This window comes from Pan troglodytes, chromosome 8, assembly GCF_028858775.2.
Source record: "Pan troglodytes isolate AG18354 chromosome 8, NHGRI_mPanTro3-v2.0_pri, whole genome shotgun sequence".
Taxonomy (NCBI): domain Eukaryota; kingdom Metazoa; phylum Chordata; class Mammalia; order Primates; family Hominidae; genus Pan; species Pan troglodytes.
In genome coordinates, this window is record NC_072406.2 from 99,159,463 (window position 1) to 99,184,799 (window position 25,337).

General features: G+C 45.5%; 2 protein-coding genes across 4 annotated transcripts in view; both read left to right on the forward strand.

Annotated features, from left to right (window-relative positions):
* The first annotated feature begins 1,119 nt into the window (after nucleotides 1-1,119).
* Nucleotides 1,120-3,401, forward strand: ADIRF (adipogenesis regulatory factor). Its single transcript, XM_016918810.4, has 3 exons — nucleotides 1,120-1,309; nucleotides 2,903-2,965; nucleotides 3,180-3,401. Exons 1-3 carry the CDS (start codon nucleotides 1,249-1,251, stop codon nucleotides 3,284-3,286), a joined length of 231 nt encoding a protein of 76 aa, XP_016774299.1. The 5' UTR covers nucleotides 1,120-1,248; the 3' UTR covers nucleotides 3,287-3,401.
* Nucleotides 3,402-3,505: 104 nt separating this feature from the next.
* LOC129136200 (ribosome biogenesis protein BMS1 homolog) overlaps nucleotides 3,506-25,337 on the forward strand; it is a 38,224-nt gene continuing 16,392 nt past the window's right edge. For 2 of the 3 annotated variants that reach the window (XR_010146645.1, XM_054660316.2), the window contains exons 1-4: nucleotides 3,506-3,931; nucleotides 5,781-5,925; nucleotides 16,542-16,629; nucleotides 24,810-25,032. Coding sequence is in view for 2 of the 3 variants with exons in the window: in XM_054660316.2 (XP_054516291.2) it covers nucleotides 24,954-25,032 (79 nt within the window). In the remaining variant the exon portion in view is untranslated. The remainder of the gene's footprint in view (nucleotides 3,932-5,780; nucleotides 5,926-16,541; nucleotides 16,630-24,809; nucleotides 25,033-25,337) is intronic. The other variant, XM_063780816.1, reaches the window with a different exon arrangement.

A 25,337-nucleotide genomic window follows, 5' to 3' on the forward strand; every position in this document is an offset into this window, starting at 1 on the left:
TCCAGCACTCCAGAATAGGGGAGACACCAGCAGAGGTGCAAGAAACAGCCCCGGACAGGAAGCGGTAGAGAGACCCAGAAAGGCAGGGTGGGTGTGCACTGGCCTCCAGGTCCTGAAGGCCGACTCTGGAGTGGGAGTACACCCAGCTGGGTGGGGCCTGACCTACACCCCTTGTGTGCCAGGGGAATGTATCTTGCAAGCTGTTTTGCTGCACCCAAGGATGACCTTCTCCACTCAGGCCCAGGTCCCTAAGTCCCCTCCTAACAGCCACAAGTCATACTCTCTAGCGCCTTGCCTGCCCCATCTCAGGAAAGGTGACCTGAGAGGCCCAAGCTTATTCCTGCCCTCCCTGAGCCATGCTTCCTGCCCAACTTCCTAAGGCTTCGGTGACGGACGGCAATCTCCTTGCCTGGGCTGCACAGGCACACTGCCCTCTCCCCCTTGGGGTTGCATGGTCTGCAAGTGCACACACCTATATCTCACCCTCTCAGGGGAAGGATTTACCAGGCCCTCTCCGTCTGCATCCACTGGGTCTCTGGCTACAGGCAGAGAGCCAGTCAGCAGTGCCCCTGCAGCTGTTTGGGGCTGGGGGCTCCGATGATGCCAGAGCCCTAGGGTTTACAGGCACCTAGGCAGATTCGAGGATCCAAGTCCCTGCCACATGCGTTTGGGTGAGACCGACCTCACTGCCTCAGTTTCCTCCTATACACTGATGCTATTAACAAAAATACCCACTTCAGGAGGTGGTTGTAAAGATTATACAACAGACTGCAGAGCGTTAGGCAGCACCTGGCACAAGACAAATGCTCAGTAAAAGACCACTGCTGTCATTAATGTCAACACCAGCCCTGAGCTCCTGCCTTGGAGCTGACCCAGCGCTCACGCCCAGGATCAGAAAGGGAGGGCTGGGGCTGATGAGCTGGGAGGTGGTGTGCCCCCTTCTCCTGCCTCCAGCTCCTCTCTGGACCCCTGTCCTAGCACCTCTTCGGTCCCTGGTTCGGTCTGCCCCTTTCCCACCGCGGCCCGTCTTAGGCCAGGATGTGCTCCCTGCCCTGCGGACTCTGGAGCAGGGCCCGGCCACTCCCCGGAGCCTGTATGACGGGAACCGCCCCGCGCCCTCTCCCCTACGCGGGGCAGGCCAGCCCTGGGGCGCCTTAAAAACTGGAGCTGGCGCTTGGCATCGCCACTCTGGGCAGGATCCAACATCGCTCCAGCTGCTCTTGACGACTCCACAGATACCCCGAAGCCATGGCAAGCAAGGGCTTGCAGGACCTGAAGCAACAGGTGGAGGGGACCGCCCAGGAAGCCGGTGAGGATAGCGCGCGACCTAGGGCTCAGGCAGGGGCACCTGCGTGGATGCGCAGGCAGAAGCAGCGGGTCGGCGCGGTCCGCAAGTTCCTGGACCGGCAGCTTGGCTCGGAAGGCTCGGTCCTCCACTGAGACGCAGGGGGCAGGCAGAACGCCCACCCCGGCGAGCAGAGAGATGGTGCCCGCAGGGAGGCAGCGGAACAGAGGCTCCGGAGGAGCCGGAGCTGCGCTGCGGGCACTGCGGGAGCCCCTCCGAGGAGGCCATGCGGGCGCTGGGCGGCCCGCCCAGGCCCTCAGGAGAGGGTGAAGGTCCAGGACCGGGACCGGGCGCGGCCCGCCACCACTTAACCCGCGCGCGCCACCAGAGGCTGCCCCAGACCTCTAAGGGCTTTGTTTCCATCCCACCCCCATCGCCGAAAAGTAATCGTCGCCTTACCTTTAAGTCCCCACCTGGCAAAGAAGGTCCTTAGTTCCTCCACCTCCAGCTCTCTCTTCCTTATTCCGGAGGTGACCCAGCTGCGGTGGGGGCATGGGAGATGTCAGGAGACCACTGGGTTGGTTCTTCCTGCACCTAGCCCAGGCTTCGTTAGGACTCCAGCTCCCTGTCAGTCCTGCCCATATCCCAGTCAGGAGACAATATCCAAACCAACCCCTTCCTTCACCAGTGCTCCAGGGGAGGCCCACAGTTCTTCCCTTGAGACTGAAACGCTACCAAGGAAGCCTCCGTGTCAGGTCCCTTCCTTCTGGGCTTCACTTTTCCATCTGAGAGCTGGGTGCAAAGGATGGGCTGCTTTCTGATGGGTTAATCGAGACGAGGTTCCCAGGGGCCTCTCAGCACACTTGCCTGACTAACCCTTTCTGGAGGATGGGGTCTGGGTAAGGCAGGCCCTTTCCTGTTCAGCAGCAGGGATGAGTTACAGCTCTGCAGGCGGGAGCCACCTGTCAGCCCCCCCGGGGCTGGTGACTCCATTCCCAGCAGGCCGAAACTCTGGTCCAGAGGAGATAGTCCGGCCTTGGAAGTTTTGCCTCCTTCCTTCATTTGTCTCCTAATGTCTTAAGCTGCCTGTCCACAGAGGCACTGGCTTTGCTTGTGTGCCCCTCCGGGCAGGCCACAGGAGGGAGGAGGCAGTAAGGACCTGGCAAAACTGCAAGCCCCAGGGCTAAGTGCATGGAAGGTGGGAATTCAGGCATCTGGGCCAGGCTTCTAGGCGAGAAGCTGTAAAAGGGGGCAAGGGTCTTCTGTGCCATCACCAGCCTTAGCCAACAGTCCAGATGCTAGCTGCAGCCTGGCCCTGCCCTGCCTTCCTTCCTCTGTCCAACATTTTCTCAGCAGCCCTGGAGACGGAAAGGGAAGCTCCTCCCCCACAGAGAAGGAGCTCAGAGTTAGAAATAAACAAAAACATCCCAGAGGCATGGAAAGGTCTCCTGCCCCTCGGGCTGGGGGGCCCTGGGCCAGGGACTTTATCTCCATGGCATCCATCCCTTGGACCTGTACCACCGAATACTCTGGAGCACACAGAGGCATGGCAATGGTGGGGCACCTGTAGTCGGTGGTGCCTCAACAGGGGCTAAAAGCCACATCTCTCTGTTCCAGTGTCAGCGGCCGGAGCGGCAGCTCAGCAAGTGGTGGACCAGGCCACAGAGGCGGGGCAGAAAGGTCTGGTGGTGCTGGAGGGAGGCGGGCAACCCCAGCACACCTCCCACTCCCCACCCCATCCCGGCTGGGGCCCAGGCACATCCTCTCCTCTGCAGAGCCCTCTGTCCACAATGCCCCAAGCAGGTCCCCCGGGAGACCCAGGCCAGGCTAAGCCTACGTGCACTGTGGTTCCCGGGGCCCTGCCTGACCTGCCCTCTCTCCCGCCCTTCCCCAGCCATGGACCAGCTGGCTAAGACCACCCAGGAAACCATCGACAAGACTGCTAACCAGGCCTCTGACACCTTCTCTGGGATCGGGAAAAAATTCGGCCTCCTGAAATGACAGCAGGGAGACTTGGGTGACCCCCCTTCCAGGCGCCATCTAGCAGAGCCTGGCCCTGATCTCCGGGCAGCCACCACCTCCTCGGTCTGCCCCCTCATTAAAATTCACGTTCCCACCCTGTGTCCACTTCATGATTCCTCGCAAGCTGGGCCCAGTCCTCTCATCCCAAGAGCAGAGCCACCGTAGCCGGAGTCCTAGCCTCCCAAATTCGGAAATCCAATCCAACGGTCTCAGGAATGTTTTCCATCCCGCCACGCGCCTCCCGAAGCTCCCAGACCGGAGGCTCAGCCCCCATCTCGGTTAGTGCCCCTCTCCCGCCCGACTTTACAGCCAGCCCCTGCCCCTCATTCCCTGCCCCAGGATCCCGGCCCCTCCTGGGAGCTGGGCTGGACTCGGTCCTCAGATCCTCGGAAGGCTCAGTTCTGGGCGGGGCAAGGGACCTTGCAAGTGGGGGGGGCCTCGGGAACTTCTCTCCGCCAGCTGCGACTGGAGGCTGGGAACAGGGGAGACGACCCAGGGCCACGGCCCCTCAGGACTTCAGGCGGCCGGAGGTTATGGGGGCGAAGCGGAGTCGGGAGCCGGGCTTCCGGCCCTCACTACCCTGTCTCGGCCCGCGGGTTGCCTGCGTGCCCGCCCCACCCAGCGGTGAGTCATGGGGCAGGGCCCGCGGGAAGCTTTGTTGAGTGGGGCGCTGCCGCCCGGCGGGGTCCCGCCCCGCCACTCCCCGGGGAGGGGCTTCGGGGCACGGGGCCGTGCACGTGAGAACGAAGCACGGTTGTGGGGGGGGCATGCACGTGCGCGCTTGCGTGCGGGAGACCCCTCCCTTCCACACCACTTCCTTTCGGGACAAACCGGTAACCTCCGGCCCTGGAAGGTTTTGTCTAGTGGGTTCCGGATGGACTGGTGTTCCCAGCACCCCCCGGCACGTGTCCACGCGTGTGGCCCCGGTACGGTGTATGCCTTGCCAGTAGGTGACTCAACGTGGCACTGGTTGAGCGCCGGATGAGGCCTGGCCCTGGCGCGGGGCGTGGGCTGCTGCGGCCCTTTCCTCCCCGCGCCCCTCACGCCCCAGCGGACCCCTAGCGGTTCCTGTCCACCCGCTCCATGTCTTTACCCCGGTACTACCTCCACCTGCAATCGCCTCCTCCTGCGCGCCAGTGGCCTCTGCGTTTCTGTTGAAAGGTACCGACTACGCGGTGCTTCCCAGTTCTGAGGCGATTTAGTCAGCGGACTCAAGGCGCGCTCCCTGCCTTCCCCGGCCTCCCAGCAGGGGACGAAGTCCCCAACCTGGCTGCCAGTCCAGATGCTGCAGTACAGGTCTGCCTAGGAGGCCGTTCCCTTCTCCAGTCTGAGATCTCCCTCGCGGGGCACGTGTCTACCACCCTTAACGCAGGGCTGCCCTGGTTCCACTATCGGTTACATGTTGCTGACTGTCCCCAAAAGGTTTCTTTGTAGAATGTGGGAAAGTCCTTGAAGAGACACCCGGAGCAGTGTCAGGGGCGCTTCCAGGAGCCCCCGCCTCCAGGAGCAGGTCCTAGGGTCTGGAGAGCCGGCCTCAGGGCCACTCCAGGAGGCTGGTGGGGCTGGACTGGCAGAGCCCAGCATCCTTCTGGTGTGCATCATTCCCCTATGACTCAGGGATGAATCCCAAGGGACTTTTCACTTGTTCTCCTTGTGAGTGATCGCCTTAAGCGCGACCCAGGTGCGGCCAAGGAGAGAGGTCAGGCCTGAGGCCAGGAGTCTTCTAGAAAAGGCTTTTCTTGTCTTGAAGGCGGGGCATGGTGGCTCAGCCTGTAATCCCAGCACTTTGGGAGGCTGAGGCGGGAGAATGACTTGAGACCGGGAGGTCGAGGACCGCTGCACTCAGTCTGGGCAACAGAGTGAGACCCTGTCTCAGAAACAAAACAAAAACAAAAAAAACGCCCTTCATCTTCCTCTGGACATCTTGTGGCTGGAAAGGAACCCTAGAACCAGCCACTTGCAACCACAGCAGGAGCAAGTCTAAGGAAAAGGCCACCTGCTGATGAGGGCAGAGCCTCCCAGACCTCCAGCCTGTTCCCACAACACCCCCTCCCTTCCACCTCAGCCACCTTGACCTTCCCATCATGCTCCTGCTGCCTCGGTATCTTCACACCTGCCGCATTTTCTGCCTGGCATACTCTCCATAAATCACCCTTGCCTATTGCTCTTCCAAACGTCAGGTCTCAGCGGCCTTGGGTGTGCCGACACACACACACACACACACACACACACACACACACACACAATGCATCAGGCCCCTGGTGACACATTCTCACACCCCCTGTACCTCCTTTTTAGAGTCACAATGAGCCTTCATGTGTGCTTCTCCATAGTGGTGGTTCATGGGGCTGTAACCAGTCCCTTTTTAGTGCATGCTCTGTGTCTTCCGCGGTGCTCAGGCAGCACTGGCTAAATGATTGCATGGAGGACCATGCTTTTGTTCTGATGGATGACAGTGAGTTCTCATTTTCAGGTTTACCATGGAACCATCTCTGCAATGCAGCCCCTTCCACATTGCCCCAGCCCCATGGAGCTGGTGCTCCCGTGGCGCTGTGCAATTGCCTGTTCCTGTGTGCCTCTGCTCCCCTGACACTAGGAGCCCTGGAGGGCAGGGCCAGGTGGGACTTGCCTTTTGAACCATGTCTGGGACACAGAGGGCACAGAGCCAGTGTCTCTGTAGTAGGTCCCTTGCCTGATGGCAGGGCAAGTCCATACACCCGAAACACCGAGTTGCAGCAGAAGAAAGAGGTTTAATCGCAGGGCTGCCAGACAAGATGGGAGAAAACCTCAAATCTCTCTCCGAGAAGTTTGGGGTTAGGGTTCTTAAGAGTTTTAGAGCAGGCCAAAGTGTGGAGATTGTTGATTTGTTGAAGAGTGCAGAGTGAAGTCATGGGGCCAGGGAGATGAAAAAACTGTATTCTCATGCTGATTATGTTCTTCTGGGCTGTTCAAACTGGTTGGGGTCACTTGTTTCACTGGAATTTGGAATCTGAAAAACATTTTAGGCTGGATGCGGTGGCTCATTCCTGTTTTCCCAGTACTCTGAAGGCCAAGGTGGGCGGATCATCTGACGTTAGGAGTTCGAGACCAGCCTGGCCACATAGTGAAACCCTGTCTCTACTAAAAATACAAAAATTAGTCGGGTTTGGTGGCGTGCGCCTGTAATCCCAGTTACTTGGGAGGCTGAGGCAGGAGAATTGCTTGAACCTGGGAGGTGGAGGTTGCTGAGCCAAGATGGTGCCGCTGCACTCCAGCCTGGGCGACAGAGTGAGACTGTGTCTCGGAAAAAAAAAAAACTGAAAAAACAAACGAAAAAAACGTTTTAAGGAATTCCTAAACAAAAGCCTATGATTCTAACATCAGAAAGCCGAACTGTGGGAACAGTGGGGATGCAGATGGTCAGTATACAGTGCCACGGGAAGTTCTATAGAAGGAATTTAGTCAAAGCACAGCCTCATTAATGCTTAATTATAACTGTTAATGCTTAATTATAACTGTTAATGCTTAATTATAACTATATTTCTGTGTAGAATGCTTGTTAACCCTGTGAGGACACCTTCACCAGAGGAGCCCTTGGGAGCTTATACTGCCCAGGCCTGTCTCCACCAGGTTCATGGAGCAAGTACAGCCCAGACTGGCTGAGGAGGAAGGATTGTGGCCACACTACACCTATTGGGTGTCAGTCAGTCCTCCAGAGATCAATTCTTCCATTAGCAATGCCACACATAATTCCTAATTCTCCAAATTCCAGTTCCCCATCTAGCCAAACACACAGTCACTAACATTACATTGTGGTTCCACTTACAAATGACTGCATTTTTAGGTGGAGGTGTTCCCTTAAACCATTTTCTCTGGATGGCGTTCCTTCCTCCCTCTTCTTCTTCATCCCCATTTTCAGTCCGTAGAATTAGCTTCTTTGTATGTAATCTCCCAAACGTCTACCGCTGGAGTTCTCAGCTTTGACCCCCATCAGACTACACATGAGGCAGGGTGCAGATTCTTCCACTTTCACCTCCTCTCCCCTTCTCTCCCTCCGCCGCCTTTTTAAAAAATGTTACTTGTCCCATTTCTACATTGTGAAAACACGTAGAGTTGCATTCCATTCCTCAGCCCTGAACCACACCTTTGTTTTTGTGTTGGATCTGCAATTGAAGATATTAAAAGCTGTTTGCCATTCCTTCTGCTGAATATTTTCTGCTATCTCTTGGTTGGTTAGAATTAGTCCTGCAGAGTCTTCTCTCTCTCTCTCTTGTTTTTTTTTTTTTGAGACAGAGTATCACTCCTGTTACCCAGGCAGGAGTGCAGTGGCGCAGTGTCCGCTCACTGCAACCTCCACCTCCCGGGTTCAAGCAGTTCTTCTGCCTCAGCTTCCGGAATAGCTGGGATTACAGGTGCCTGCCACCACGCCTGGCTAATTTTTGTATTTTTAGTAGAGATGGGGTTTCACCATTTTGGCCAGGCTGGTCTCAAATACCTGATCTTAGGTGATCCATCAGCCTTGGCCTCCCAAAGTGCTGGAAGTACAGGTGTGAGCCACCGCACCCAGCCCAGAGTCTTCTCAAGAATGAAATAATTAAAGATGATAAATGTTTACAGAGATAAGACATCTGATATCTGAGTTAATAATTTCTATAGCTGGATAATGGGTCCATGAGAGTTCATTTTATATATATATATATATATTTTTTTTTTTTGAGACAGAGTCTTCCTCTGTTGCCCAGGCTGGAGTGCACTGGCACGATGTCGGCTCACTGCAGCCTCTGTCTCCTGGGTTCAGGCGATTCTTCTGTCTCAGCCTCCTGTCTCAGCTCATGCCTGTAGCTGGGATTGCAGGCATGTGCCACCATGCCTGGCTAATTTTTGTATTTTTAGTACAGACAGGGTTTCACCATGTTGGCCAGACTGGTCTCGAGCTCCTGACCTCAGGTGATCCTCCCACCTCAGCCTCCTGAAGTGCTGGGATTACAGTCGGGAGCCACCATGCCCGGCCCATTATATTCTATTTTTGTGTATGACATTTTCTATTTTTAAAACGGTAAAAAAGTTAAAATAAAAATTTTATAAAAAGAAGGGCTTATGTGAACAGTATTCTGATTTTTAAATGTTTGGTTGGTATTGTTAGTCTGTAGCCTTTAGACTTTATCCCTGGCTGGGTTTGAGGTTTGTGGCTCCCTCTTCAGCTTCAGTGTCTTCTAGGTGTGGCTGCAACTGCCTTCTGGCACAGAAGGTTGAGCAGGCCCTACATGTCTGATGCACACTGAAATTTCTTTTTTTTATTTTTAATTTTAATTTATTATTTATTTTGAGATGGGGGTCTCACTATGTTGCCCAGGCTGGTCTCAAACTCTTGGCCTCAAGCAGTCCTCCCACCTTGGCCTAACAAAGGGCTGGGATTACAGGTGTGAGCCACTGCACCAGCTCCCTACTGCAATTTTTTTTTGTAGAGACAGGGAGGGTCTGGCTCTGTCGCCCAGATTGGAGTGCAGTGGCCTGATCATGGCTCCCTGCAGTCTCAAACTCCTGGCCTCAAGCAATCCTCCTACCTCAGCCTCCCAAGTAGCTGGGATTACAGGTGTGTGCCACCATGCTCAGCTAATTAAAACAAAATTTTTTTTTGTAGAGGTGGAGTCTCACTATGTTGTCCAGGCTGATGTCAAACTCCTGGGCTCAAGTGATCCTCCCACCTCAGCCTCCCCACAGCACTGGGATTACGGGTGTGAGCCACTGTGTCCAGACTCCTGCAGGAATTTCTAATAAGCAACATGATATTTCTGGCTTGTTTTCTTTCTTTAAGTTTAAAGTACAATAATTTTTCTAGAGTTTGTCTCAGTGATTATGGTTCTGGTTCACTGTTGCCTGGTGTGCAGTTTGCCCTTTGAATACTAATTCAAGGCTGGGCGTGGTAGCTCAAGCCTGTAATCCCAGCACTTTGGGAGGCTGAGGTGGGAGGATAGCTTGAGCTCGGGAGTTTTAGATCAGACTGGGTGACAGTGATACCCCATCTCTACAAAAAATAGGAAAAGTATCCAGGTGTGGTGGTGCACGCCTGTAGTCCCAGCTACTTAAGAAGGCTGAAGTGGGAGGATCCCTTGAGCCCAGGAGTTGAAGGCTGCAGTGAGCCATGATTGTGCTACTGCACTCCAGCCTGAGTGGCAGAGTGAGATCCTATCTCAAAAAAAAAAAAAAGTATATATGTATGTGTGTGTGTGTGTGTATATATGTGTGTGTGTATATATATGTGTGTGTATATATATGTGTGTGTATATATATGTGTGTGTGTATATATATGTGTGTGTGTATATATATGTGTGTGTGTGTGTATATACCTGTGTATGTGTGGTGTATGTATACATATACATATATACCCAGAAGACAGATTGTTGGATCATAAGTTAGCTCTATATTTAATTTTTTGAGGAATCCCCATAGTGTTTTTCTTTCTTTCTTTCCTTCTTTCTTTTTTTAGACCGGGTCTCGCACTGTTGCCCAGGCTGGAGTGCAATGGCACGATCTCAACCCACTGCAACCTCTGCCTCCTGGGTTCACGCAATTCTCCTGCCTCAGCCTCCCGAGTAGCCGGGATGACAGGCACACACCACCACACCCGGCTAATTTTTTTTTTTTTTTTAGTAGAGATGGGGTTTCACTATGTTGGCCGGACTGGTCTTGAACTCCTGACCTCGTGATCTGCCCGTCTCGGCCTCCCAAAGTGCTGAGATTACAGATGTGAGCCACCACGCCTGGCTTTCCATGGTGTTTTTCATAATGGCTATATCAATTTGCATTCCCACTAATAGTGTACAAGGGTTCCCTTTTCTCCACATTCTCACCAACACTTGTTATCTTTTGTCTTTTTTTTTTTTTTAAGAGATGAGGTCTCCCTGTGTTGCCCAGGCAGGAGTGCAGTGGCTGTTCACAGGTGTGAACATAGCACACTATGGCCTCGAACTCCTGGGCTCAAGTGATCCTCCTGCCTCAACCTCTGGAGTAGCTAGGACTATAGGCATGCACCACTGTGCCCAGCTCCTGCATAATTGTATTTTAAAATATTTGCTCTGTTCCATTGCTCAGCTTTCTTCTTTGGGAATTCCAAGTGTGAGTATGAAGTTCTTTTCTTCCTACTTTCCATATCTACTGTTGTCTCCCAAATACTGTGTATCTTTTTCATTCCTTTTTTTCTTTACTTTTTCCATTTCTGTTCTATAGGCATCTACGGTGGTATCTACCTTCTTGTGCTTCTTATCTGCCATGGTTTGTTTAGTCTTTTCTCTTCTATTCATTTCTGAGATATATTTCTCTTCTGCCTGCTCTTGCTGTCTGGCCATCTCCTCTCAGAGTTCTGGCAACTGCTTTACAGTCTTCCTTCATAACAGCTGTTGTTTATTAAGTGTCTTCTTTTCTTCCTAAAATTCATGTTGGAATGTTGACTATTCTTTTTCCATATTTAAAAATAGTATGTTTTTACTCTTAACTAGAAAAAAGGGAAGGGCAGAAGTATATATCTATGGTATGCTGTCCTTTCTGTAAGAAAGAGAGGATGGGCCGGGCACAGCGGCTTATGCCTGTAATCCCAGCACTTTCGGAGGCCGAGGCAGGCAGATCACGAAGTCAGGACTTGGAGACCAGCCTGGTCAACATGGTGAAACTCCATCTCTACTAAAAATACAAAAATTAGCCGGGCGTGATGGCACACGCCTGTTGTCCCAGCTACTCGGGAGGCTGAGGCAGGAGAATCGCTTGAACCCAGGAGGCGGAGGTTGCAGTGAGCTGAGACCGTGCCACTGCACTCCAGTCTGGGTGACAGAGTGAGAATCCATCTCCAAAGAAAAAAAAAAAAGGATTAAAGAAAATACAATGTCTCTGTTTATTTGTAGAAAGTGCAGGAAGGCCAGTCACAGTGGCTAATGCCTGTAATCCTAGCACTTGCTGAGGTGGGCGGGTCACTTGAGGCCAGGAGTTTCAGACCAGCCTGGCCAACATAACAAAATACTGTCTCTACTAAAAATACAAAAATAAGCCAGGTGTGGTGGCACGTGCCTATAATCCCAGCTACTCAGGAGGCTGAGGCATGAGAATCGCTTGAACCTAGGAGGGAGAGGTTGCAGTGAGTCAAGATTGTGTCACTGCACTGCAGCCTAGGTGACAGAGCAAGACTCTGCCTTAAAAAAAAAAAAAAAAGTTCAAGAAGGATAAACTAGGAAATAAAGGGATTGGGGGATTGGTTACCTATAGGGGGCAGGTGGCAAAGGGGTGGAAAGAGGGAGCGAATGGGAACAGGCTAACAGGGATAAGAAGAGAGTGACACTTATCTGAATATATCTTTTTTTGTGGTTCTCAGAACCATAGTAATGTTCATATACTCAAAATATAGACAAAGCAATTAAAACCAACCAGAATGTAGGGGAGGGAAGTACCCAAAATGGAATACAAACACTAAAAAGTGAACCTAACTCTACTACAAATGAAAATAACCACACTCAAAAGAAAAAATCCAAGTAACCTTGAAAATCAGTATGTTGACTGGATTCTGTAGGGTTAAATGCAGCAAACACTCTCCATACATTCTGTAATCTAGTCAGTAAATGTATGCTTTCTCATAGGATTGTGGGTAAGCAATTCTGAGACAACTTTATATAGTAGAATTGAATGCATAAGTAAGTGTATCATAAATAATAAGAACTGGGTTTGTCACTACTGGAGAAAGAAATTAAAATAAAAAACAGGGAACCCTCTCCCAGCACCCCATGTGGTGTTGTATTGGAATCTGAGGTATCAATATAAACTCAGGATTTTTAATTTTTGTACTAATAAATGCAGAAATATAGCTGGGCACAGTGACTCATGCCTATAATCCCAGCACTTTGGGAAGCCTGAAGTGGGCGGATCACTTGAGCTCAAGAATTGAAGACCAGCTTGGGCAATATGGTGAAACCCCATCTCCACAGGAGTGGAGGAAAAACCAGGCAGAGGGACCCCCAGGACATTGAGGGGCTCTGGCCGCTGTATGGGACACGCTTCTGGAAACTTGCCCCTAATAGGGCATCAAAGCCAGGCAGGCAGGGGCTCCTCTGTCAGAGGTTGGAAGCCAGGACTGCATCTTCCCATCTTACTTTTGGGATGCAGGTCAGCTGTTTTCCCTCAGATGAGAGGTTCCAATTTTTTGTTTGTTTGTTTAGTTTTTGAGACAGAGTCTCGCTCTGTCACCTAGGCTAGAGTGCAATGGCGCTATCTTGGCTTAGTGCAACCTCTGCCTCCCGGGTTCAAGCAATTCTCCTGCCTCAGTCTCCTGGGTAGCTGGGATTACAGGCGCACACCACCATGCCAGGCTAATTTTTGTATTTTTAGTAGAGATGGGATTTCACCATGTTGGTCAGGCTGGGAGGTTCCAATTTTATCAGATGAGAAGAAGGGCTGAGGTCATGCCCATTCTGCCACTTTGCTGAGTCCAGAGCTATGATGAAGTAAAGAAGAAGGCACAGGGCAGGACAAAGAAGGGGGCTCAGGGACCCGGGAGTTTTCCTTGGCAGAAGTCAACTTGCCCCACCCCTGAGAAAACTCTGACCTTCTCAGCTGCCAGGGAGGAACACAGGGACTGGGGAGGAGGGGACAGGGAGGGGAACAGTCTGCTGCTCTGTGCCCTGGGAGAGAAGTCTGATGACGGCAGTAACTCAGGAAGGGTTAAGAATATTCCTAAAATAGCCAAGCCACAGTCTAAGCCAGTCCATGAGCAGAGAGCAGATCTGTAGCAGGAAAAGTCAGCCTGATCTTTGCCCCACTGCCTGCTTCCTAGCCCTGGCTGCTAATTAAGCCTCCTACCCTGTCCCCTTCACCAATTCCTGTTGTCCTAGTGGGGATGGGGTAGGAGTAGTCAGAGGAGCCAAATCACCCCAATCAACAGGGAACTACAGCTGGGACCAGGAGCACTGGGCCCAGTGGCCCCCCAATCCACACTCCTGGTCTGAGAGTCAGGTAGGGGGACATAGGGAGAAAGACAGGCAAAGTGCAGGCTTTGTGCATGGGATGGAGGCTGCCAGGAGAGAGCAGCCAAATTCTCCCACCCACACATGCATCGCCAGCCATGATCAGGTGGGACCTCCAAGATCATCATCAGATACCGCCTTCTCCTAGCTCTGTGTTCCCCTACACTTAGGGCATCTTGGAGTGAGACAAGCAGGGAGGGGTTGAGGGAGCCCCACATGAACAAACCATATCTTTGTTTCAAGGGCAGGACCAGGTATATAATTTGCAGGACCCAATGCGAACTGAAAATGTGGAGTCTGTCATTCAAAAATTGTTAAGAATTTCAAGGCAGTGAAAACAGAGCATTAAACCAAGTTCAGGTCCCCTCTGAGTGTGGGGCTTTTGCCACTGCACAGGTGGCACCTTTATGAAGCCATCCTTGTGCAGGGATTTGGTTTAATGAACATTTACTAAGCGCCCACTACTCAGCTCTTCTGGCTCTGTAATATGGTCTGGCTCTGTGTCCGCACTCAAATGTCATTTTGAATTTTAATCCCCATGTGTTGGGGGAGGGACCTGTGGGACGTGATTACATCATGGGAGTGGTTCCCACATGCTGTTCTCGTGATAGTGAGTGAGTTCTCCTGAGATCTGATGGTTTTATAGGGGGCCTTTTCCCTCTTCATTCTGCACTTCTCTCTCCTGCTGCCATGTGAAGGACGTGTTTGCTTCCCCTTCCACCATGATTGTAAGTTTCCTGAGGCCTCCCCAGCCATGTGGAACTGTGAATCAATTAAACGTCTTTCCTTTGATTAACTTCTAATCTATAACTAAGGTCTGAGTCCTGAAGACCTTCCTCTGGAGCCTCAGTAAATTTATTTTATCTAGATGGGTCCAGGTGCTGCAGGTGATTACCCTTATCTTGTCTCCTGCAAAATCATGGAGGTTTGGGGAATTCTTTAGACTTCCTCTCGTGTGGAGGTTTGTTTTCTTCTTTTTTCTTTCCTGCAAGGACAAAGTGAATTCTGTAATGGTTTATGTATCACTTTTGAGTTTATTGCCAAAAATTGAGGCTCAAGTTTGTAGACTACATTTTTAAATAAAATAAAACTTTCTAGACACAGAAATGTAGGTGAAGCTCTTCCTTTGATACCATTTTCCGAATTTACACAGAGTTGATAGCAAATTTTTCTCTTTATCTTTCCTTGAATTGTATATATGCATATAAATGCTCTTAAATTCTTAGTGCAACAGGGTGGATTGTCATTACAGAGAACGTTCTTAGCATAGAGTACAAATCTTCCCACTGCTGACTAGGCTCTGGTCACATAGCACCCCGAGCTGGCCTTCAACTTCCACTTCTCGGTTCTTTTGCTTACCTTCTCTATTTCTAGAATGGCTTTGTCATTTCACTTGTCTGTCTGGTAATATCCTACTCCTGTAAGAATCAGTGAGTTCTTGGTACATACTGATCTAAATTTGCCTCCGGTTTGAACCTTTTTCCAGTTTTCCAGGCAAGGTTGATTTATCTGTCTTCTATGTTTCCATAACAATCTTTCCAAGCATAATACAGTAAAAAGAGAGCTGATTCATCATGTCCTGTCCATTTCCCTCTGGAGACTTTGGAGCTGACGTGAGGGTACAGGTGTGCCCCTGTATAAGATCTTTGGTCACCTTTGTCAAGTTTAGCGCAGTTCTCAGTGTGTAATTGTTATCAGGTGCCATTAAACTGGGCCTGAATAATTGAAGGATTCAAAGTGTTCAGGAATCACCCAGGATGCTTCAATACTTCATCCTAATTAGGGATATGGGGAAAGTTTGCATGAGAAAGAAGTTTTTTTTTTTTGAACTTTAAGGATAAGTTAAAATTCAGTAGGCAGAATGACAATCTTGATAATTTTTTATTTTTTATTTTTATTTATTTATGGTTTTTTTTTAGACAGAGTCTCGCTCTGTCGCCCAGGCTGGAGTGCAGTGGTGCCATCTCGGCTCACTGCAACCTCTGCCTCCTGGGTTCAAGCGATTCTTTTGCCTCAGCCTCCCGAGTAGCTGAGACTGCAGGCATCCGCCACCACACCCGGCTAATTTTTGTATTTTTAGTAGAGATGGTGTTTCACCATATTAGCCAGGCTGGTCTCAAGCTGCTGACCTCATGATCCGCCTGCCTTGGCCTCCCAAAGTGCTGGGATTACAGGCATGAGCCACCACGCCCAGCCATTTTTTATTTTAAAATGTTCATTTTTTACTATTTTGATACAATAACTATTTTTTAAGAAAAGGCAGAAATCAGTTTATTAGAAGGCAGATTTTACTGATTTTTATACCCCTCGATTTGTTGCATGTCAAACCTATATAAAACATCTATAAATCAAATCGTTAATTGCCCCTAGTGTAATAATTCTATATATGGACGTAATGTTTGAATCTTCAGGAGCTTTGATAACTTGAAGGCCTTTTGATTGCTTTAAAATTAATTCTCATTGTATTTGTTTATATTGTATCGTTAAGCAAAAGTACAGAGTAAGCAATTAGTGTGATTAATTCCTCTTCTATAATACAGTAAAGCACTGCCTCCCTAGACCAATTCTCTGGGATCCCTGGAAGACATCTGGCATCCAGCAAGTCTTGACCCCTCTTTAGAAAGCCATGGAGAAACTGGAGGCAATTCTGTTAAGTATTCGCCCTCTAGAGGCAATTCCATTAATTACCCTCCGTCACCTATCCATGACACAATTTCTCCAGTTACATGTAGAAGGCTGTTATGTGTCTCTTGGCCAGACCCTTTATTTCATAGATGTGGAAATTGAGGCCATGAAGGATGAGGTGAGTGTTCAGAGTCCACATGACTAGTTAATGCCCAGAACCTGGCCTGGACTTCTTTCTTGTTCTGGGGCATTGAGTTCTCTCCCTCTTCTTTAGCACGTATGGCCAGAGGTAACATAATCTGCGCATCACATTTGCATTTGGAGTGCATCTGTTTTGCATTCATTTAATCTTGTTGAGATGGTTTGCTTGTTGACCTACTCAGTCAGTTATCTTTTCACCTTTGTGAGTTGAGAGCTTTGTGTATTAAGTCTGTAAAACTTTGCATCTTGGAAAGTGACATAATCTGTAGCAGACCCAAGCTGTTTTCAGATGCATCTTAATTGTGATAGTGATAGTGATCCAGGAGATACACATGTTTTTCTGTGCTATTTCAGAATACGCCTTCTTAATCCAAGTCAAGATGGAGTCAAAAACAACAGACTACTACATTTTTGTTTATTTTATTTAGGTAAAATACCTGTTTTCTGACAAGACTAGGACTCTTACATAGACTGCTATGAACTACAAGAAGTATAGCATTGCTCAAATAACCTGTGGTAAGTGTATTTATCACTTATTGAACATTTTACTTGCATTCTTTCTACAAAATGAGTTTATTTTTAGCTATTGAGTCAAATTATCTTGACTTTCTGATGTTTTGATAGAATATTTATAATAGATTTAGGTATTTCGTTCATATTGAATGTTTTTAAAACTAAATGGGTCCCAAAGGAAACTGAACAGTTAAAACATGATTTACTTTTGCAAATATTAACCTAATGAGAAATCCCAGGGAATCTGCACATTTGTGTTTTCTATCTAGCAATTATTAATTTCTTAGTGTATGTTTTGATCCGACTTTTTTTTAAATATATGCTAGCAGATTTTTCTAAGCTTTCTTAAAACTGTAATAAAATATTTGTAATACTAAGGTCAAGAATTTAATTTGGTATCATAGATCTAACTCATTAACTGTATTTATTTATTTATTATACTTTAAGTTGTAGGTTACATGTATACAACGTGCAGGTTTGTTACATATGTATACATGTGCCATGTTGGTGTGCTGCACCCATTAACTCATCATTTACATTAGGTATATCTCCTAATGCTATCCCTCCCCCTCACCCACCCCACGACAGGCCCTGGTGTTCTCCATCCTGTGTCCAAGTGTTCTTTGTTCAGTTCCCAACTATGAGTGAGAACATGAGGTGTTTGGTTTTTCTCTCCTTGCGATAGTTTGCTCAGAATGATGGTTTCCAGCTTCATCCATGTCCCTACAAAGGACATGAACTCATCCTTTTTTATGGCTGCATAGTATTCCATGGTGTATATGTGCCACATTTTTTTAATCCAGTCTATCATTGATGGACATCTGGGTTGGTTCCAAGTCTTTGCTATTGTGAATAGTGCCACAGTAAACATACGTGTGCATGTGTCTTTATAGCAGCATGATTTATAATCCTTTGGATATATACCCAGTAGTAGGATGGCTGGGTCAAATGGTATTTCCAGTTCTAGATCCTTGAGGAATCGCCACACTGACTTCCACAATGATTGAACTAGTTTACAGTCCCACCAACAGTGTAAGAGTGTTCCTATTTCTCCACATCCTCTCCAGCACCTGCTGTTTCCTGACTTTTTAATGATTGCCATTCTAACTGGTGTGAGATGGTATCTCATTGTGGTTTTGATTTGCATTTCTCTGATGGCCAGTGATGATGAGCATTTTTTCATGTGTCAGACTGTCTTTTGATCACAGTTTTGTGACCACTCTGTTTTCCCTTTCTCTGGCAGTCACTTCCCAGAATTGACAAGGAATTCATCCTCAGGTGATTTCTGCTAAGTAAATCCTAGCACTTCTTGACACTTTAGAAAAGGCTTTGGAATAATTTTATATTAGCATTTCTCACCTGCATATTTTTACATGTAAATACAAGTTGTGTATACATTACTTTGAAAAAGAACCAGGATAAAATTTAAAGAAACATGGTTTTAGAAGTCCAATGGTAGTATAAGACTTCACAAAAAACAGACTGCTCTTGATTCAGTACTTCCTACTTACTCTCCAGATGCAGCCAACTTCAACAATTTTTACTTTTAAAAAAATCTCTTTTTAGATTTCAAAATAATATGTTTATGTGTGTGACCTGTCTCTCCCCCATCCTGCCCTACTCTGGCTTTACCCCCTGTAGAAGCATTTAAAATTTTCTGCATATCCTTAGCATATACTGTTGCAATTATGGGGTAGGCTTTTTTTTTTTTTTTTAATTTGTGCATTTAATGAACCCGTAGTGGTACATGTCTGTTTTTCTTGTTAATTCTTGGGAATGTCTTTCTGTTGTTTCTATAATAATTTTCTTCCCCTCCAGCTTCCCTGTTTCTTCTGAGTCTCTTGTTAGATATTGAACCTCTTGAGTTGATCTAATTTTTGTCATCTTCCTCTCTCATTTTTTGTATTTTGTGTTTAATTTTCTGGTATCTAATTCACCTTGATTTTCTATCTTTCTGGCGACATTTTCTTTTTTTCTTTTCTTTTTTTTTTTGAGACGAAGTCTCGCTCTGTGGCCCAGGCGGGAGTGCAGTGGCGCAATCTCGGCTCACTGCAAGCTCCGCCTCCAGGGTTCACGCCATTCTCCTGCCTCAGCCTCCCGAGTAGCTGGGACTACAGGCGCCCGCCATCACGCCCGGCTAATTTTTTTGTATTTTTAGTAGAGACGGGGTTTCACCATGTTAGCCAGGATGGTCTCGATCTCCTGACCTCGTGATCCGCCCGCCTCAGCCTCCCAAAGTGCTGGGATTACAAGCGTGAGCCACCGCGCCCGGCCTCTGGCGACATTTTCATATGCTCTCACTTTTCAGTTGTCAAAAGTGTTCTCTTGACCTTGCCCTTGCATTCTGTTTTCTCTGCCCACCTCTTCGATTCTCCCCATTGCCGCCTGGTGTTTTGGTTTCTTAATTTTATTTTATAGGCTTTCTTCAAAGGCCTGGTGATCATTTGCTGTGTGCTTATATATTTTTATTTTTTCATTGGGCAAAATACATGTAACATAAAATGTATCATATTAACTATCTTAAGTGTACAATTCAGTTGTTTTAACTGTATTCATAATGTTTTGCAATTATTTCCACCATTCCATTCTACAACTTTTTCATGTGAAGCTCTGTACCTGTTAAACAGTAATTCCTAACTCCAGTCGTCTTCCAGTCCCTGTTAACCACCATTCTACTTTCTGCCTCTATGACTTTGCCTATCTTAGGTACCTCAGATAAGTGGAATCATACAGAATTGTCTTTTTGTGTTTGGCTTATTTCCCGTAGCATAAGGTATTCAAGGTTTCATTGTTCATCCACATTGTGGAATGCGTCAGAATCTCCTTCCTTTAAAAAGGAATAATATTCTAATAATATTCCATTGCGTGCATGTATCACATTTGTTTATCTATTCATCTACCGGTGGGCATGGTGTTGCTTCCACCTTCCAGCTACTGTGAGTAACGCTGCTGTGAACATTGCTATACAAATATCTTTTTGGGTCCCTGCATTTAATTCTTGGGGCTATATACCTCAAAATGGAATTACTGGGTCATACCATAATTCTGTGTTCAACTTTTTGAGGAACCACCGTGCTGCTCTCTAGAGCAGACCACCACTTTACACTACTATTAGTAATGCACAAAGGTTTCATTTTTTCCATATCCTTGTCAACACTTGTTATGTTCCATCTTTTGTTTGTTTGCATTATAATAGCCATTTTAATGGGTGTGAAGTTGTACCTCATTGTGGTCTTGCTTTCCATTTCCCTTATGACTTGTGATATTGTCTGCACATAGTTTAAGGTTTATACACTAACAAAGCTGATTACTAGCGGTGTGTGTGTATGGGGAACTGTGTGGCTGCCGAGTGGCTTCCCTGTGGGATAATCAGCCAGAACCCGCTATTGTATTAGGGGATCCCCAGACATCAGTGTTTATAGTTCTTTTTAGTTTTTACGGGTACCTAGTAGGTATACATATTTATGGGGGACATGAGATATTTTGATACAAACATATAATGCATAATAATCACATCAAGGTAAATGGGATATCCATTATCTCAAACATTTATCATTTCTCTGTATTATAAACAATTCAGTTATATGCAGTTATTTTAAAATGTACAAAAAACTATTGCTGACTATAGTTACCCTGTTATGCTACCAATTAGTAGATCTTATTTATTGTAACTATATTTTGTACCTATTTACTATCCTCATTTCCCCCCACCAACTACATTTCCCAGCCTCAAGTAACAACCATTCTACTCTATCTTTGTGAGTTTGTTTTAATGTTTAGCTCCCCAAAATGAGTGTGAATGTGCAAAGTTTATCTTTCTGTGGCTGGCTTATTTAACTTAATATCCTCCAGCACCGTTCTGTGTTGTCACTAATGATAGAATCTCATTCTCTGTTATGGCTGAATAGTACTCCATTGTATATATGCACATTTTCTTTGTTCATTCATCTGTTGATGGACACTTAGGTTGCTTCCACATCTTGGATATTGTGAATTAGTAATGCAGTAAACATAGGAGTGCAGCTATGTCTTTGATATATTGATTTTCTTTTTCATGTATATATCTAACAATGAGATTTCTGGATCCTATGGTAGCTCTATTTTTAGTTTTTTGAGGAACCTCCAAATTGTTCTCCATAGTGGTTGCACTAATTTACATTCCCACCAACAGTATGCAAGGGTTTGCTTTTTTTCCATATCCTCACCAGCATTTGTTATTGCCTGTCTTTTGAATAAAAGCCATTTTAACTGGGATGAGATGATATTTCCTCATAGTTCTGATTTGCATTTCTCTGATAATCAGTGATGTTGATCACCTTTTCCTAAGTCTGTTAGCCTTTTGTATTTTTTCTTTTGAGAAACGTCTATTAAGATCTTTTGCCCATTTTAAAATCAGATTATTAGATTTTTCTCTATACAGTTGTTTGAGCTTTTTATGTATTCTGGTTATTAATCCCTTATCAAATGGATAGTTTGCAAATATGTTTCCCCATTTTGTGGATTTTCTCTTTGTTGATTGTTTCTTCTGCTGTGCAGGAAGCTTTTTAACTTAATGGGATCCCGTTTGTCCACTTTTGCTTTGGTTGTCTGTGCTTGTAGGGTATTGCTTAAGAAATCTTTTCCCAGTTTAATGTCCTGGAGAATTTCCCCAATGTTTTCTTATAGTAGTTTCATAGTTTGAGGTCTCAGATTTAAGTCTTTAATTTGTTTTGGTTTGGTTTTTATATATGATGAGAGATAGGAGTCTTGTTTCATTCCTCTGCATATGGATATCCTGTTTTTGCAGCACTATTTATAGAAGAGATTGTCCTTTCTCCAATTTATGTTCTTGGCACCTTTATTGAAAATGAGCTCACTGTAGATGGATGGATTTCTTTTGGATTCTTTATTGTGTTTCATTGGTCTCTGTGTCTGTTTTTATGCCAGTAGCATGTCGTTTGGGTTACTATAGGTCTATGGTATAATTTGAAGTCAGGTAATCTGATCCTTCCAGTTTATTTCTCTATGCTCAGGATAGCTTTGGCTATTCTGGACCTTTTGTGGTTCCATATAGATTTTAGAATTATTCTATTTTTGTGAAGAATGTCATTGATATTTTGATAGGGGTTGCATTTAACCTGTAGCTTTCTTTGAGTTATATTGACATTTCAACAATATTGATTCCTCCAGTCCATGAAGGTGGAATATCTTTCCATTTTTGGTGCCCTCTTCAATTTCTTGCATCAGTATTTTATAGTTTTCATTGTAGCAATCATTCATTTCTTTGATTAAGTTTATTCCTCATTTTATTTGTAGCTATTGTAAATGGGATTGCTTTCTTAGCTTTTTTCAAAATGTTTGATGTTCACATATAAAAACGATACTGATTTTTTTATGTTGATTACGTATCCTGCAAATTTCTTGAATTTGTTTATCAGTTCTAATAGTTTTTTGGAGTCTTTAGGTGTTTCCAATTATAAGAGATTGTCTGCAAATAATTATAATTTGATTTATTTCCAATTTGGATGCGTTTTATTTCCTTCTTTTGTCTGATTGCTCTAGCTACGACTTCCAGTACTTCCAGAAAAAGCTCAATTAATACTGAATTAACAGTGGTGAAAGTGGGCATCTCTTGTTCTAGATCTTAGAGGAAAGGCTTTCATTTTTTTTCCCATTCAGTAAGATACTACTTAATGGGTGTGTCTTATATGGGTTTTATTGTGTTGAGGTGTGTTTCTTCTATACCCTGTTTTTTAAGCATTTTCACAATAAAATGTTGAATTTTATCAAATGCTTTTACAGCATCAGTTGACATGATTATATAATTTTTGTCCTTCATTCTGTTGATATGATCACCTTGATTTGCATATGTTGAACCATCCTTCTATTCCTGGGATAAATTCCACTTGGTCATTATGAATAATTTTTTAATATGTTGTGGAATTTGTTTTGCTTGTAAATTTTCTTGAGGATTTTTGCATCAGTTTTCCTTAGGGATATTGACCTGTAGTTTTCTTTTTTAATGTGTCTTTGGTTTAAGTATCAGCCATCGAAATACTCCTCCCTCCTCTATTTTTTGGAATAGTTTGAGTCGGATTGGTATTAGTTCTTCTGTAAATATTCGGTAAAATACAGCAGTGAAGCTATTGTTTTTAGGATTTTCTTTGTTGGTACTTTTTATTAAGGCTTTGATCCCATTATTTGTTATTGGTCGGTTCAGGTTTTGAAGCTTTTCGTGTTTCAATCTTGGTAGGTTGTGTGTATCTAGGAATTTCTCTATTTCTTTTAGGTTTTCGTGAGTCTTTTTGGTGAGCTGGTCAGCTTTCTTCTCATGAAAATGACTTAGTTTTCTGCTAAGGGCCACACATTTGACTGCAACTGTTATGGAAGCTGAATGGAAGCAGAGGCTTGATAATTGTGCCTGTCAGTGTATGTAGAACTCACTTTAAAACCCTGTTTGGGGAGGATACTGTAGCCTATCCGTATGTGTGCCTGTGAGCCCAGTGTCCCTGGGCTCAGGGCTACTGTGGTTTAATTTCTCTAAAAGATAAACCTTCCATTTGTTTCTGCTAGTGGAAGGTTTCGTTGTCTGGCTGCATAGGATGAGGGAGGGTTCTTAAAGATGGAGTGCTCCTCAAATGGACTGTCAGCTTGATCTTCTGTCCTTCATAGTGAAGTTTCTGTATCATCTCATGTTATTTTCAAAAGCATTTTCCTACCCTTGCCTTTGCATTGACTGCCCAGTCTTCCACCTTCCCTGTACCTCACAGTTACCTCATGTGCCTTACAGGTACCTTGTGCTGTAATTTCTTCAGGTTTCACAGGGTTCTGTTAGGAGAACAGAAACAGAAGGAGGTAATCTAAGTAAACCTGTACCTATTAAATAAATCGAAAACTGATAATCTTCCAAAACAGAAAGCACTTGGCCCAGATGGTTTCACTGGTGAATTTCATCATTTAAGGAAGAGATGGAACCAACTTTCTGCAATCTCTTTCAGAACATAAAAGTAGAAGGAACACTCTCTAATGCATTCTATAAGGCTAGCATAACCCTAATACCAAAAGAAGATAAAAACATTACAAGAAAGGAAAACCATAGACTAATATCTCTTATAAACAGAGAAGCAAAATTCTCAACAAAATATTGGCAAATTGATAGCTGGGTGTGGTGGCTCATGCCTGTAATCCCAGCACTTTGGGAGGCTGAGGCGGATGGATCACCTGAGGTCAGGAGTTCAAGACCAGCCTGGCCAAGATGGTGAAACCCTGTCTCTACTAAAAATACAAAAATTAGCCAAGTGCAGTGGCGGGTGTCTGTAATCCCAGCTACTTGAGAGGCTGAGGCAGGAGAATCACTTGAACCCGGGAGGCAGAGGTCGCAGCGAGCCAAGATCACACCACTGCACTCTAGCCTGGGTGACAGAGCAAGACTCCATCTCAAAAAATATATATATATACACACACATATATATATATGTGTATATGTATATATATGTATATATATGTGTGTATATATATACGTGTGTATATATGTGTGTATATATATATACACGTGTATATATATATAGTGTGTATATATATACATGTGTATATATAGGCAAATTGAATGAAATATTGTATAAAAAGAATTATAAATCACAAGAGAGATTTATTCCAGGTATGTGAAGCTAGTTCAACATTTGAAAATCAATAAATGTAATCCATCATATCAAAGAAGAAAAATCACGTGGTCATATCAATAAATAAAGAAAAAGTATGTGATATCCAACACCCATTCATGATGAAAACTCTCAGCAAACTTGGAATAGAGGGGAATTTCCTTAACTTGATAAAGAATAGCTACAACAGCAACCCTGCAGCTAACATAATACTTCATGGTGAGAAGCTAGACGCCTTTCCCCTAAGATTTAAAACAAGGCAAGAATGTCACCCTCACCACTCCTATTTAATATACTGGAAGTTCTAGCAAATGTGATAAGAAAATAAAATAAAAGGTAAGAAAGGAAAAATATAGATGAGAAAGGAACAAATAAAACTGTCTTTGCTCACAGATGGCATGATTGTCTATGCAGAAAATCTCAAAGAATCAACATATACATCATCTCTTCATAATGAAATATATGAAATATACTGTTTTTCCTTGGGTATTGGCTGGATTGTAAAATGCTTCTCCCACCTTCTTACCCCAACCTTCTTCCTTGTAGGTTAGAGTTACTTGTTATTGGTAAATAGCCACTGTGGAGACTAAGGACCAAAAGAAACACAGAAAGAAATTTTACAGAAGAAAAACAGTGGGCCCAAAGCTGAAAAGAAAAAGAAGCAGCATCTGCAGGATCTCCAGCTAGGGGATGAAGAAGATGCCCGGAAGAGAAATCCCAAAGCTTTTGCAATTCAGTCTGCTGTGGGGATGGCTTGATCCTTTCACAGGTATGTATAGCTGCAGTCTGATGCTTCTTCCATTGATTCTTTTTAAATAGTAGGAGCATCTCACAGGTGACATTTGGATTCACAAGTTTAGTCACACTCCAAAGGACATGGAGATGCATGATGTGTGGCTTTTACTAAAACATGAGAAGACTTCCCATAGAAGCTGTCTTGCCTCCAGCATCTGCACACTGGTTGGTGTTTCTTGCCCAAGATACAAGAATTTATAGAATTTGTTTCTTCCTAAACTTTAAACTGTTTCTATGGTGATAAGTGTGCTTTTTCCCTCCAGATATGTTTTACAAAGT

What these genes read in the sequence shown, in the direction of transcription:
- ADIRF (XM_016918810.4), top strand. Translation starts at nt 1,249, where the DNA reads ATGGCAAGCAAGGGCTTGCAGGACCTGAAGCAACAGGTGGAGGGGACC. An exon ending in GGGGACCGCCCAGGAAGCCG is followed by an intron (nt 1,310 to 2,902) that starts GTGAGGATAGCG and finishes TCTCTGTTCCAG; the next exon opens with TGTCAGCGGCCGGAGCGGCA. An exon ending in CACAGAGGCGGGGCAGAAAG is followed by an intron (nt 2,966 to 3,179) that starts GTCTGGTGGTGC and finishes GCCCTTCCCCAG; the next exon opens with CCATGGACCAGCTGGCTAAG.